We start from the raw sequence: 14,194 nt of genomic DNA, 5'->3' as shown, positions 1-14,194 counted from the left end.
ATGAGAATCGATGGCGAACTATAAAAACCCAGCTTCGAACTATTCCGAGGAGCAATGCATTTCTTTTGCAAATGATCATCATTTCGCCTCTCTTTCACTCTTCTTCCTCGGTTGACCAGTAAGTTTCTAGGAAGAAAGACCTCTTGTGCGCGCGGGGTTGGGTCTATCAACCTTCCTCGGTTAGCTTTGTCACTTTTTCTTGCTCATCGGCGATAACCGTGGCATTTCATTGTACCAAACTTGATGCTGGTACAAGAACAAGAGGATGGCCAAGCCCTTCGCCCAAGCCGTTGCGTCCTTCCTGATCCGCTTCGTCCAGCAATGCTGCTATCCCGCTTCATGCTTGCATGAGTCTGCGTCTGAGCATGGCCATGAGCATGAGACTGACCCCCATGCTGAAAGCAGGCCTCTTTTTTGCAGAAGCAGCTACGCAAGCTCTTGGTATTCTTGGTCCATGGACCGCCACGCTGCACGGCAGCCCGATGACAGGGCCCTGAACGACGGGCCGACCTTTGACGGCGGTGAGGATCATCGCTATGAGCTTCTGAGTAGCGCCTGCGGCAGTGGCAGTGACAGCGACAAGGCTGCTGAAGAGTGTACGTGCGGATGTGATGTTTGCAGGGGTGCTCCGTCTGCTCCTACTCCTGGCGCTCATGATCACGAGGCATATGATGCTGATGACGAGGGGAGTGAGGAGGAGCTGGTGTGAGTTTCCGCAACTGCTTACAGCCGGTGTAATAATCGAACTCTCTTAGCTTGAAATTGATATCCCAGCTTGAAGCCCGACAGGTTCTCTTCGAGTTCTCGTTCCCTTTGCCTCCAACCATTGTCCGCAAATCTGTCAGTCCTTCGTTGTGGCATCGGGGGCCGTTAGGCCGGCAACCCCAAACCTTGATCCCATGTGGAATTGGTGGAACCTATCCGACAGGCCGGCCTTCCCATATACGTGTAGAGGACGTCCATCTTTATCGCAGTTCCATCCTCTCGAAGCCCAAGCAAGGCATCCTGGAAACAAAGGCGGGCCTGCTCGGGGTGGGGCCGGGCTGGTGGAGCCGGGTCGTGCTGGTGGGGCCGGGCCGGGTCCGGCCGATGTTGCCAAAAATGTATATAAATCGGCTGCCAAGACAGAGACGACAAACTACATGCCCTCCATAGAACGAAACCAAGGCTCCGATAGACTCACTCCGACTTCACAGTTGCGTAACTTACGCACGTGTATCGCAGAGATTCAATGGCGATGAAACAGTGTACACGTGATGTATTGATGCAGCACGATATATGGCAGTTCACGCCACAGCCAACCAATTATGTCCTGCTTGCCATGACCCAAGCACAAACTTAGGCCCAAACTCAACCGACTCCAAGCTCCGCCGAACACTCACAGCCCATGACCCGGCACGCTGTCTAATCGGCGCCCAGCTCATCCCCGGCTCGATCGAGATCCATCTTCTCGACGCCACGGGCGAGCGCAACGTAGGCCGGATCGCTGGGGTCCGCGGGGGCGGCAGCGGTTGGGCCTGGCGCTCGGGAGAGTGAAGCTAGGAAGATCCGGCGGCCGCTCTTCCCATCGTCGGCATCAGAGTCGGGATCCGAGTCGTCTTCCATCCACTCGAGGTCCTCGGCCCGGTCCCAGTCCTGCGCATCCAGCCTGGCGTTCAGAAGCCGGCTCCAGGCCCCTTCCAGCTCATGCACCAACGAGAGCGAGGGGCGCGACATGGTCTCCTTCTTGTCACCATGCTGAAACTTGCAAGACTGGGAAACGTGACACAGATTGCTGCAAGATAAATAAAAGGCCCACCATGCCCCGTTGTTTCCGGTCCTCTCGCCAATTGACAGGAGCCCATAAATCGCCCTCATGAGCGAAATGAGCGTATCCAGTGCGGGGTGTTGAGCGAGGCGATGATGGAGATGGAGCTCCTTCGAGACCTACGTCGTCCCGGACGGCCCCATTCCATCATGCAGCCGGTCACCAACGCCAATGTCGCGCAGAGCGCTGCAGACCTGAAGGGCCCGGCGTATGTTGGGCTGGCTTGGGGTATGGAAGATGCATCTTGATATCAACAACAGGAACGGCGTTGACATCCCCGGCAAGGAGATGGACTTCAGCGCGGGGATGGTCTCAAGCGAGACGTGCTCTCGATCGGTTCCAAAGGAGCATTGACGCGTCAATTATGGGTACCTGATGTAACGTAGTGAATTGAAAAACGAATCTTGTTACAAAACGATGGACACGCCAAGTATAAGATGCTACTTCATCAGCTTGAACTGACAGTCCCCTCGAAGCTCGAAAGAGCGGAGAGAAACAATCGTCACGAGAAGGGAACGTGTCAAAAGAGAAACAGCTCCCATCTCCTTCCCTCTCCAGCCGCACAAAGAAACACAAACACATACACACACACACACACACACACACACACACACACACACACACACACACACACACACACACACACAGACAGACAGACACAGACACACTTATAGACAGGCAATTTATAAAAACCACACAACCAAAAGTCTCCCGACATGACACCGTTAGATAGATATATCTTGGTAGTCTTAAACTTTTTGGACCTCACGAGACCCGTCCTCATAAACCTTAAGGGTAGGAGTCTACTCAAACCCGGTTAGCGATGGGGGGAGCGGGCCGAAGAGAACGACGAGGGGGTGAAACTCACAATATCCATGCCATGCATTTCGGAAAACCTGCAAGAGTCACCAAAATAGCAGGAACCCGGATTGGCACAATGGTGGCCCAAGTTGCAGAGGACATCGCGGCACGCGTGGCCTGAAGAGCAAACCAGGTTGCGAGACTTGTGGCGCAGGGCCAGCAGCTCGGCCGGGTTGAGGCGATCGCCGTGGACAAAGGCGCAATTGGTATTCTTGCAGTTGTTGGTCAGGTGGTAGCGGTTACAGAAGTTGATGCCGTTCCTTGCGCGGCGTTCGTCCAGCGACTTGACGGCGTTGAAGTCCGGCTTCTGAAGCGGTACGTCAACGCGCTGGTCATACCGGTTGAGCTGGTAGAAAAGCTTTGCGAGAGACTGCGATTTCTTCTGGCTCGCGATATTGATGGTAACAGGCGCCCTGCTGCCTCCAACAGAGGCATAAGTGAACGGCTGCTGGGGCTCGGACGTCCCCTGTCGGCCGGTCGACGTTGCACTCTTGGGCGAAGTGTTCGTGGCAGAAGCCGGCCCGTCAATGATGCCGTTGGCCGGGCTGGCAGCGCGAGATACGGGCACCGCCGCTGTCGACGCCGGGGTGGCAATGCTGGATGTTGGGGACGCGGCGGCGAAGCCACTGACGGTGGTGAAGGGCGAGATCGGGTTAAACCCCGGAAGAGTCGACTTCGTCGGGATGGGCTCGGAACGGAAGACCGCCGGGATCTGAATTCGTTTGAAGTTAAACTTCTTAAAGTCGGCCGCCGGCGGGGTGGTCTCGAGGAGGCAGATCTTTTGGTTATTGCGGAAGGATTCGAGGAAAGTTGCGTAGCCGTTATCGTGGCAGCCGGCCAAGACGAGACAGCGGCATTGGATGTTCCTCTCCATGACCTCAAACAGCTTTCGCGCCTTGTGGTCGGCTTGCTCTTTGCCGTAGCCGACGTCGGTGACGCAAAAGAGGGGCTGGGCGCGGCAGAAGCCGCGGCAGAACTTGGTGAGGGCGGCGTGATCGGTGATCTGAAGAATGCCGGAGGCGGTGAGGGCGCGGGAGAGGCCCTCGAGGCTGAGGACGACATGGACAAATATGGTGTCGATGTTGGCGAAGGCGTTGTGCTCGGCGAAGTAGTCTCGGAGCCGTTGGTGCAGCTCATGCGCGGCCTCGCGGCCTCCTTCTTCGCCTTTGGCGATGAGGTCCTCGCGGAAGACAGCACCGTCCCCGTCGATGACGACGAAGGCAAAGGAATTTGACTCCTGGCAGAAAGTTTTCAGCACGGCTGGACTTGGACAGGCCAGTTGGGCGGCGGGTTCGCGTTGGGCTGGTTGAAAGGACATACGGCGGCGGCCCTGAGGCCGTTAAGCTCGCGCTCCGTCTGGGCTTGCTCCTTCTCCCACACCACGGCATTGCGCCTCTCGCGGTCGCACTCGGCGCACTTCTCGCGGTACCGGTTGAGCAGGTCGAGGTAGCTCCTGGCGAGGGCATCCTCAAGGCGGCCCCGTTCTCGGATCATGTTTTCCCAAGCCTGGAATGGGGCAATATAGGGCTGCGTCGGGTCGACGTTGTCCGAGTCGAGCGTGTCAAAACGATTCATGATGGGCAGGATGTCTTGCCGTCTTGCACCACCGACCGAAAGACGAGAATGATGGATCGTTGGTGATTGCGCCGAGACGAGATGGGGAGATGAAGAAGACCGAAGATGAAACAAAAAGTAATAAGCTGGAGAGCGGTGCCGGCGGGCTCTTGAAGATGTTTTGACGAAGCGAGCCAAACGGGAAAAGATCTGGAGAAGTAAGGCTTGGGGACGGATGGCAAGGCTCAGGTACCATCAGGAAGGTTACCTCAGGTAGGTCGGTACCTGATGGATGGGCTGCCACGTGAGGAAATGCCCGTTACCAGGAGGCCTCTAGTCCAAGAGAACCAGCTGGAAATTTATGAGCTGATCTGAAGGGCGCCTCAGGCAGGCTACAAGGGGCACCGAGGGGGTGCGCAACAGGGCCCCGGTGGGGTCAAGGGGCGCTGAAGAAATCCAGCGTTAACAGTTTTTTTCACCTAGGTACCTACACCGGGCACTCAACCTAGTACCTAGAGAGAGACATGCACCGAGACACGTTGGGCTAATACGCAGTACAGAGGCGTTCCTGGAATTGAGGGGTAACCTGGGTTGGGTGGCAACAGGATGTCTAACCCGTGCCTTGTCACACTGTCACACTGTGGACCAGAAACGAACCAAGGCCCGGGCCCCTGTCCCGTCGCAGCCAATCTGAACACAACAAAACCCCAAGAGGCTCGACCATGGCAGCACGGGCGACCGACGGAATCCGGCCTAGGACTGGACCTTTTTTGTTTCTTTTTTTTTTTCTTGTTCCTGGCAACCCAGTATGTACATGCGTACTCAGTACCACACCAGATGTTCACTCAATCAACGCTGCACCTCGTCCAGGCGGCTTCAGCCAAGGAGCCACGAACAACGGGGGAGACGACACAAAGTCCGCCCTCCAAAGGCCATGGGCAAACGTGAGGATTTATTTATTACCTATAACTAGCTAACTACAAGACAAAACCGACATTCTCTCTCCCCAAAACTCCAACCCCACCAGCAGCCCCGTGCTTCAGTCGGGCCGGCATGACAGATGGGGAGGGGGAGGGGGGGCAATGGAAACACACGGTAGCTCCCCGCCCCCGACCTCGACCTGTTCCTCCTGAAGTACGCAGTTGTTATCGGCTGGCAACCCATCCATCCGCCGTAGCCTCATCAGCAGCGTCCCCCCACGGACCCGGCAAGCAAGGCCCCCTGGCTCATTTTGGGGAGGCAGGTTTGCGGGCTGTGTACACAGTATGTACGCAGTACTATAGAGGATGGCTTCCTTGGCGAGATCGAGGTCCTGGACGATTCGCGTGCGGTGGAAGTATTCAATATCAAAGAAAGCTTTGACAGCGATGCAGCTGATTGCCGTGTGGGGCGCCTTCGCTGTCGTCCGTTCCCTCCGCCTTCTTCTCCCGTCACGACCACGCCAGCGTGCGGCTCGCCTGCGCGATGATGCGACTCATGAGCCCCGCCTGCGATGACTGCTCGACAAGGTCTTCTTGGTTGATGCACAGGGCATCCGCCCAGAACCTGCGCGCCTGTCCATCGGCCGACGTATGCCGGGATGCGGTGAGCGCGCCGTGTGGGTTCTCGGCGATGGAGATGGCGACACCGTCGACCGGCACGTCGCGGCGCTTGGTCGGATCGCCCCAAACGTACATAGGACACGACCGCGTACAACCCCGCGTTGTCGTTGCCGAGGGCATGGCGCACGAGCCGGCCGACGACGGGATTCGAAAGGTCGCTTGGTTCGAGCTCGAGAATTCGGTAGTAGCCTGGAGGTCGGGGTTAGTAGCGCTGTAGGTATCATGGTGTTGTTGTAGCCGCCATCTTGGTTGAGGCCTCGCTCGGCGTCGATGCTCGGCCGGCCGGATGCGCAGCCCCCTGAGCGGGAGCAGCAGTCAGTTGCTATTCCATCCGGTTTGACAGAGGTGGCATGCGATTTTTGTCATGTGTGCGGAAATTGGACGCCGAAAGATACGGCTGCGATGATGGACGCTGTAGGATCAGCTGAGGAGCGCTTGGGAAATCCTCTCCCTCCTTCTCTTGCTAGCGTTGCGCCGTTGCTTTTTTTTTTTTTTTTTTTTTTTTTTTGGTGGTGTTGATGCCGAGGCAGAACAAGAATATCCAGCCTTGCAAGGTTGATTCTTCTAGCCCCCCACGCCGAGCATTCTGAGCCCCTGTTCTGATGCTGGCCAACCCTCATTGCCCTGGCTGTTAGCTTCTGCCTTACTGTGGTCTGTGAACCGCCTACCAACTTTGGCAAAACCCCCGCTGGGACGGTTCCCGGGCACCATGACAGACCAAACGGCCACTCCCTCGACGGACTCACAGTATGTCTTGATCAAAGAAAACCCAACCCGGCAGGTCCTCGAATCATCGCTTCCCCCAAGCCCTGCACGTTGCTAGGTATGTAGGTACCGAGGTAGGTAGTAACTTAACACCGCCCAACAGCCTCAACGAGCAACGCATCATCACTGCCAGCTCACGGGCTTCGACGTCAACCCCCCTCTCGGGCTTCCCGTCCGCATCGGCCCGGCCCGGCCCGGCCCGGCCCTGGAACGTCACGTTCAAGCTGCATTACATGGGTACGCCCTTTGCCCCGTGGAGGAGCGTAGGAACTACGGCGCGGTGGCTGTGGCGGTGGTGATGCGAACTGGGCAGACGATGAGGGCGGGCCTGCCATGGGGCCTTTGGTTGTGCGCGATGCGTGGCCTTCCAAGGCACGCGCAGGGAGAAGGGAACAGGGAGACGCCGGAGTGTACCATACGTTGGACGAGGTTTGTGGTGTGGGGAGGAGACCTGAGTGAGCAGATCAGGCCCGAGGGCTTCAAGGCCAGGTCCGATGGATCTTGGGCAGCGAGCGGCCGTCGGCAGCATCTGGTAATGTTCAGGGCTAGGAAACATACCTAGGAATTGCACACGCCATCATGTGCGAGCAAAGGCCACCGGGCTTTGGAGTAGGCGTGCTAGATGATTTGCTTGGCAGCATCTGACCTCATACACGGAGGCACAAAACAGGAACGAACTGGTGTGCTGTTTCTCACTTTTGCCAGCCAATCCCGGTTCTTCAACGCGTGGACGTTGATAAGAGCCAAGGATGACGTTTCACTACCGCGTCGAACACAAAGAGAGGAGAACTCGATGCGCTCTGCAGCCAACCACCCGGACGCTACCACCCGGCCTAGGTTCTGGAGTCGGGTTTCAGGGGGTGAGCGTCCCCTGGAGAGCATGTGCCTGACCCACCAGGGGAAGAGATGAAAACCAGTTGGTCGATTCTCCGGCGGTGAGAGATAATCGAAACTGGTGTGCGTTGTCGGTCCATTCTTCAGGGCCTAACTACGTTGGAACGGCACCGCCAATTGTTGACCGCACCGTGGATTCCGGGAGTGGCTCCTATGGAGGCCCAGGGCCCGTTGCCGGCCGCGGTCATTACTTGTACACGGTTAGTTACATGGGAGTCCCCGCATGAACTCTCTTAGACTTTGACCGAGTGAGCACTTGGCTTGTTGCATGGCACAACGACCATGCGGCCATCAACAAACACAAACGCGGGGATTGAACGGAGTTTCGGTGCTTTGTGTCCGAGGATGCTGTACTTTGTCATGCGGGACGCAGCCCCTGAGCCACTGTTTGGCCGGACTGAGAAACTCTGCACCGACCCGAAACACCCCACAAGAAATGCCCGATGGACCTTGGAGTGGCATCCGGCTTCTTCAACAAACGTTGTGTTGCCAACGTTGGACATGGGTCACGTTCTGGCCCCGAGCCGACGGGCTGGGGGCCCACCATCATGTGCCTGGCGAGATGATGGCTTCTGAACGCCATGGCTGTTCCCGAAGGGGAATCGATCCGACCGGGACGGGGGGGGATCTGTCATCTCGATCTGCCCCCCTGACGCCGCCATGGACACGGCAACGTATGTACGCAGTACTGCGTAGTTAATTGAACCCCAAACGTTGTTGAAGAATCCGGGCTGGGAGATGACGGGTTCTATGATGTATGCATGTCCGGACTTTTCACTGGCCGAAACAAACCAATAGTTAGGTAATTACTGCGAAGCAACTTTTCCAGAAACAAAACAAAAAGAACAAAAAAAAACAAAAAAAAAAAAAAAAAACAAGGTCCAGGGTCTCCGGCGGCGTTTAACTATGTACTGCGTAGGTAACTACGCAGTACCTACCTGCCCAGAGACGGGCGAGAATAGCCGCCCCCCCTGCTGAGGCTGAGCAATGCCGCACGAGCCAGACGGTGTGGTGGGGACCCAGCAAGCCCCCTATTTTTGCGGAGCCCCCTGTTTTCTGGAAGACTGACCACCTCTGTTTCTAGCCAATCCCTGTGCTGCCCGGCCATGTTTCACGGTCCTTGACAGGAACCGCCGGCAGCAGCGCCTGCAAAGCTCCGTGTTCAACACATTGCCTCTCTTTCATCACGTCGTCGTCGCATCCCCGTGAACCGCCTCCCCTCCGTCGCGTCGATCGACCCCGCGACCACGACGTACGACAACGTCAAGGTTCGCCACGATCCTTAGCACCATCACGAGCACCACCATCACCACCTCCCCCGCCGGGGCAGGACCATCGCCATCACCATGCAGAACGGATTCGAGACGGCATCGTTCGAGCCGAAGCGGGACGAAGATGACGGCCCGTTCCTCGACGCGGGACCCATCTCGCTCATCAAGGCCGGCGCCTCAGCGTTGATGGACAGGGTTCGGAACGCCAGCATCGGAAGCCTCCTATGGCCTTGGGCATCAGCGCCAGCAAGGCCAGAAAGGCTCCGGCCGACGGCGTACCTCGACGGCCTCCGCGGCTTCGCCGCTTTCCTTGTCTACTGGCACCACCACGAGCTCTGGGCTCACCCGCCACCCCTCACACAGGTGTTTGAGACGAGCTTCGGATACGAAAACCACCACTACTTCGCCGCGCTGCCCTTCGTCCGCATCTTTTTCCACGGCGGCCACTTCGCCGTGGCCGTCTTCTTCGTCATCTCGGGCTACGTCCTGTCGGCCAAGTCGTTGAGCCTCATCCACGCTGGCGAGCAGGCCAAGCTGGCCGACAACCTCGCGTCCGCCCTCTTTCGCCGGTGGCTCCGGCTCTTCATCCCCGTCATCATCACCACCTTTGTCTACATGACGGTCGTGCATAGCTTCGGCATGTACATTGAGCTCCTCGAGACGAAACCTCACTACCTGCGCGCCGTCTGGGACTGGTTCTGCGAGCTCAAGAACTTCAGCTTCATCTTCCACAACGACAAGAAGGGCTACTTCATCTACAACTTCCACCTGTGGTCGATCCCCGTCGAGTTCAAGGGGTCCATCGTCGTCTACACCAGCCTGCTGGCCCTGTCGCGCGCCCCGCGCAACGCCCGCCTCTGGTGCGAGGCCTTCCTCGTCTTTTACTTTCTCTACATTGTCGACGGCTGGTACTGCGCGCTGTTCGTGTCGGGCATGCTGCTCAACGACCTCGACCAGCTGGCCGCCAAGAACCAGCTCCCGGCCTGGTTCGACCGCTTCCGCCCGTACCAGCAAACCCTCTTCTACACCATGCTCGTCATCGCGCTGTGGCTGGGCGGCTGCCCGGCGAACGGCCACGACTCCAAGGACCTGCGCAAGAACCCGGGCTGGTGGCTGCTGTCGTACCTCAAGCCCCAGGCCGTGTGGGACGTCAAGTGGTTCTTCCTCTACATCGCCGCGGTGCTCTTCGTGTCGGCCACGCCGCGCGTAGCGTGGCTCAAGCGCTTCTTCGAGACGCGCTTCTGCCAGTACCTCGGCCGCATCTCGTTTTCCCTGTACCTGGTGCACGGCCCGGTGCTGTGGACCCTGGGCGACCGCGTCTACGCCGCGGTGGGGTGGCCCAAGGAGACGCGACTCGTCCAGCTGGGACACTGGTGGAACCGGTTCCCGCTGCCCAAGACGGGGCCCATGGGCCTGGAGGTCGCCTTCGTCCTGCCCCACATCGTCCTGCTGCCGGTGACGCTGTACCTGGCCGAGCTGGTGACGCACCTTGTGGACGAGCCGAGCCTGCGGTTCCCGCAATGGCTCTACAAGGCGGTCACGACGCCGCGGCCGGGGCGGCTGCCTGCATGAACAGATGGGACGTTGGGAAGCTCCTTCGTGCGAATGCGTTGATGTTTTTTCACTTTTTTCATGGACATATTTCCGGCTCTGGGTCAGGGTGCTGTTGTTTTGTTGTACATGTTTAATGCAACAGGGCGGGATGGGCAGGCTGGATGCGGGCCCCGGGGGCCGGGAGGGGGGGGGGGGGGGGGGGGGGTTGGAAAGGATGGAAATCTTTGGAAAATCCATAAATGTTTCATCTTGTTGTTTGCTTACCCTGTACGTAATGTAGGCACAGACCAGACCAGCGATACTAGGAAGCGGCCTAGGGCGATGTGCGCGGGTTGGAGGATATAGCATCTCTCGTGGGCTTTGGACGGGAGTAGACTTGGAAAGGCAGGCAGGCGGGCAGAACCTTCATGGAACCATGCAAAACGAATTCCTCGCTGCGCCTCGAGTCTGGTGTGCGTACTGTGTAGACAATGCTTCGCTCTTGCGTTAACCAAGTGCTGGAAAATAAAAATGACTCGACGACGGCGCGATGGCGCGATGACGCGTCGACGCGTGCAACGGTGAAATGAAATGAATGGTTGCCCTGCAAGTACCTAGGTACCTAGGTACCTATAGTACATACTGCGTACACCATACGCGTACAGTATGTATGTAATAGTTAATGGGGTCGAATCTGGCCTCCCTATCGCATGCGCATGGTTGGAAAGGGAAATGGGAATCTGGTATGACAGGAACTCCACATTCCAACTTTGTCCATCTTCCATGTCCAGTTCGCCCCCCTTAACGGCGCGGCTTCCATGCTTTCCCCCCCGCCCCCTCTTTGCCAGGCCCGCCCAAGACCTATGTACACAGTATGGGTCTTGTGCAGGTCGGCTGGCAGCGGCAGCCAGCCCAACCAGGAAAGACCCCGGGACATGTCCATTCAGGTTCCAGACTTTCCAACATGAACCGGGAAGGAAATCTTGGTTGTTACGCATTCCACGTCACGTCGGCCCAGGCAGGCATCCGCTTGCAACACACCGTAGCCTACCTCCGTGGAACACGGCCACCGCCAGGGCGGTGTGCGCTACGTTGGGACGGTGAGTGAGTCTGTTCCTATAGCACATAGAACAACGCCATCTGAATTTCATCAGAGTCCGGTATGCATACCCAGAGCAGGGTTTCGGATCGACCGTTGAGATCTTTGGCTTGTAGGTTATCCAGCAGTCTGAATCATCATGTTTGACTTTGCCTTTTTTTTTTTCTTTTTGTTCCGTCGGGTTGCCCGCCCCCCTTTCCCCCCTGCCTTCACACCCCCCCCCCCCCTTGGCTTCCCCACCCACCGTCCTCTCGGGACCTGATTGGCCCCGACGCCCAGGTTCGCCCTGGCGACTGGCTGGCAATCGCCAATGGAGCGGAGCCTCCCGTCCACCAAAGCCACCAAGACAACGAACTTGGCCGCCTCCTGTTTGTCTGTTCATATTCTGATTCTTACCGTATACTCCGTACATACGCTAGCAGCAGTGTCTGGGTTCTCGCCATCGCTGCCAACCTGGACCCAACCTCCTCCCCCACCACCGGCCCGCCCAAAAAGAAAACTCGACCGAGACGATAATGCGAGCAGCACGCTGATAACGCCCCTCGAGATAGGCTTGCTTCTGTCCCTCTCTTGTTCCCGAAGCCAAGCTCTCTGCGCGACCGATCCGCTCCCTCCTCCCTACTCGCCTTGGTGCGCGTCCCCCGTCACCACCACCATCGGTCCATCACCACCGTAACCACCGTCGCCACAGTTCGCCACCATGATCATCAGGGATTTGAAGCGTCTAACGCTTCTGCTCGGCCCGGTGTGCCTGATGATCTTGTTGAGCGCGAGCCTCTGGCACTCCAACCCCGACTACGTTCGCTCCGGCGTCAACACGCTGCTGGGAAAGGACCCCAAGGACACGGCGTCGTGGACCTCGGACGGCCCGCGCAAGCCGCGCCTCATCCCCAACGAGACGCACTATGAAATCTTTTCGGCCACCTCGTCCGACGGCAAGTTCTACGAGGTGCGCTTCGGCCACCCCGTCTTCAACCCCAACATCATCCCGCACAACAAGTTCAACAACACATGGCACATCGTCGGCCAGCTCCACAAGGTCGCCACGGGCAACTTCCTCGAGGACATCAACTTCCAGGAGGTGGGCTGCGCCGCCCAGTTCATGCACGGCACCCTCATGTGCATCGACTTCTTCAAGGCCCTCCCGTACGAGCCCACCAACGACAAGGCCAACGGCAGCCTGTGCAGCTCCGACTACAACATCGTCAAGCTCAACGTCGGGCCCCACGACGCCCGCGTCTTCTACGGGCCCCAGAACCCCATTACCATCTACGGCTCCAACAGCGCCGTCACCTGCTTCGGCCAGTTCATCCGCGACTTCCGCGAGATGGTGGACTGGGAGTACGAGCTCCTGACCAACCACGACTTCAAGCACGGCACCGAGCTCATCCGCCCGGGCGAGCTGGCCCAGCTTGAGAAGAATTACTTTCTCTTTTGGGACAACTACAACTACATGCATCTGCACTGGGACGTCTATCCGAACCGCGGCTTCGCTCGCCTCTTCAGCAACGGCACCACGGGCCCGGACCTGTCCAACAAGACGGCCAAGGCGGACGGCAAGTGCCTCAAGGGATACCTGCCCAAGCCCCCCAACAAGTTCGAGTCCATCCACCAGGCGTCCAACTCGCTCAAGGTGACGCTCTGCGACCGCGCCGACCCCAAGTGCTCCCCCAACGCGGGCAACACGTACATCATGGCCGTCATCCAGCACAAGACCTTCTACAACTACCACAGCGAGTACGAGCCCTACGTGGTGCTCTTCCAGCAGCGCCCGCCCTTTGAGCTGTACGCCATCAGCAAGAAGCCCCTCTGGATCAGCGGCCGCAAGCGCCAGGGCAAGAAGACGGACATGATGTACGTCACGAGCATCAACTGGAGGGAGAAGGGCCAAAAGTACCACGGCTACCTGGATGACATCATCATGATGGGCTTCGGCTTCGAGGACAAGTACTCGGGCCTGCTGGACGTGCGCGCTGGCGATCTGCTGGTGGATATGGGCCTGTGCGAGGACGTTCCCGAGCGGAACGATGAGGACGAGGAGCAGGAAGCGGAGCAAAAGGCCGACAAGAAGAAGGAGAAGGCCGAGGCCGAGAAGAAGAAGGAGAAGACGGAGGCCGAGAAGAAGGAGGAGGAGGAGAAGGAGGAGCCAGAAAAGACCGAAGAGCCAGCGCCCGAGAAGACAGAGGAGCCGGAGGCCGAGAAGACCGAGGAGCCAGAGGCCGAGAAGACCGAGGAGCCAGAGGCCGAGAAGACCGAGGAGCCAGAGGCCGAGAAGACCGAGGAGCCAGAGGCCGAGAAGACCGAGGAGCCAGAGGCCGAGAAGGTGGAGGATGAGCTGGAGTAGGTAGTGAGCGACACTGTCGAGACAGCGGCCTCTTGAGGGCCAACTGCCCCCAGACACCCCCCCCCCCCCCACCACCGCACACTGCCATTTTCTTCTTTGCCCTTTCTTGCTGTACATTTTTTTGGTAATATGCATGCCTCATGATTTCGCTTTCGATATGTCGGTTCTACACAGGCAAGGTGCTGGATACGGCGGGAGGGACGCCTGACCGGATGATTCTTTGCTTGGTTGCTGCGCTGTTGTTGTTACTTTTGGCTCTACTTAGTGTTTGGGACCGGTTGGGTGGGTTCGGTTAGAGAGGGATTTGGGAAGACAGCATGGAGCAAGAAAACGTGGGCAAGAGGAGGAGGCATCGAGACTGGCGGGGCTCAGGCTTGGTTGGGTACGTGGGGTGTTGTATAGGTATCGTGTTTAATGTTGATCTCTTGGTTGATGTTTCCACGAGAGTGGCATTCATTGCTACGT

The 14,194-nt window shown here is 58.1% G+C and overlaps 3 protein-coding genes across 3 annotated transcripts; 2 read left to right on the top strand and 1 right to left on the bottom strand.

Moving 5' to 3' along the window:
* Positions 1-2,556: 2,556 nt before the first annotated feature.
* Positions 2,557-4,243, bottom strand: VTJ83DRAFT_2687 (uncharacterized protein; the record flags this gene model as incomplete). Its single annotated transcript, XM_071008984.1, has 3 exons — positions 2,557-2,610; positions 2,676-3,905; positions 3,989-4,243. 3 exons carry the CDS (start codon positions 4,241-4,243, stop codon positions 2,557-2,559), a joined length of 1,539 nt encoding a protein of 512 aa, XP_070869227.1.
* A 4,585-nt stretch (positions 4,244-8,828) lies between these two features.
* VTJ83DRAFT_2686 (uncharacterized protein) lies at positions 8,829-10,325 on the top strand (the record flags this gene model as incomplete). Its single annotated transcript, XM_071008983.1, has 1 exon — positions 8,829-10,325. One exon carries the CDS (start codon positions 8,829-8,831, stop codon positions 10,323-10,325), a length of 1,497 nt encoding a protein of 498 aa, XP_070869226.1.
* A 1,760-nt stretch (positions 10,326-12,085) lies between these two features.
* VTJ83DRAFT_2685 (uncharacterized protein) lies at positions 12,086-13,729 on the top strand (the record flags this gene model as incomplete). The annotated part of the gene is made up of 1 exon (XM_071008982.1): positions 12,086-13,729. One exon carries the CDS (start codon positions 12,086-12,088, stop codon positions 13,727-13,729), a length of 1,644 nt encoding a protein of 547 aa, XP_070869225.1.
* Between the last annotated feature and the right edge of the window lie 465 nt (positions 13,730-14,194).

Source organism: Remersonia thermophila, chromosome 2, assembly GCF_042764415.1.
Source record: "Remersonia thermophila strain ATCC 22073 chromosome 2, whole genome shotgun sequence".
NCBI classification, from domain to species: Eukaryota; Fungi; Ascomycota; class Sordariomycetes; order Sordariales; family Chaetomiaceae; genus Remersonia; species Remersonia thermophila.
This window is presented reverse-complemented; position numbering and strand designations above follow the sequence as displayed.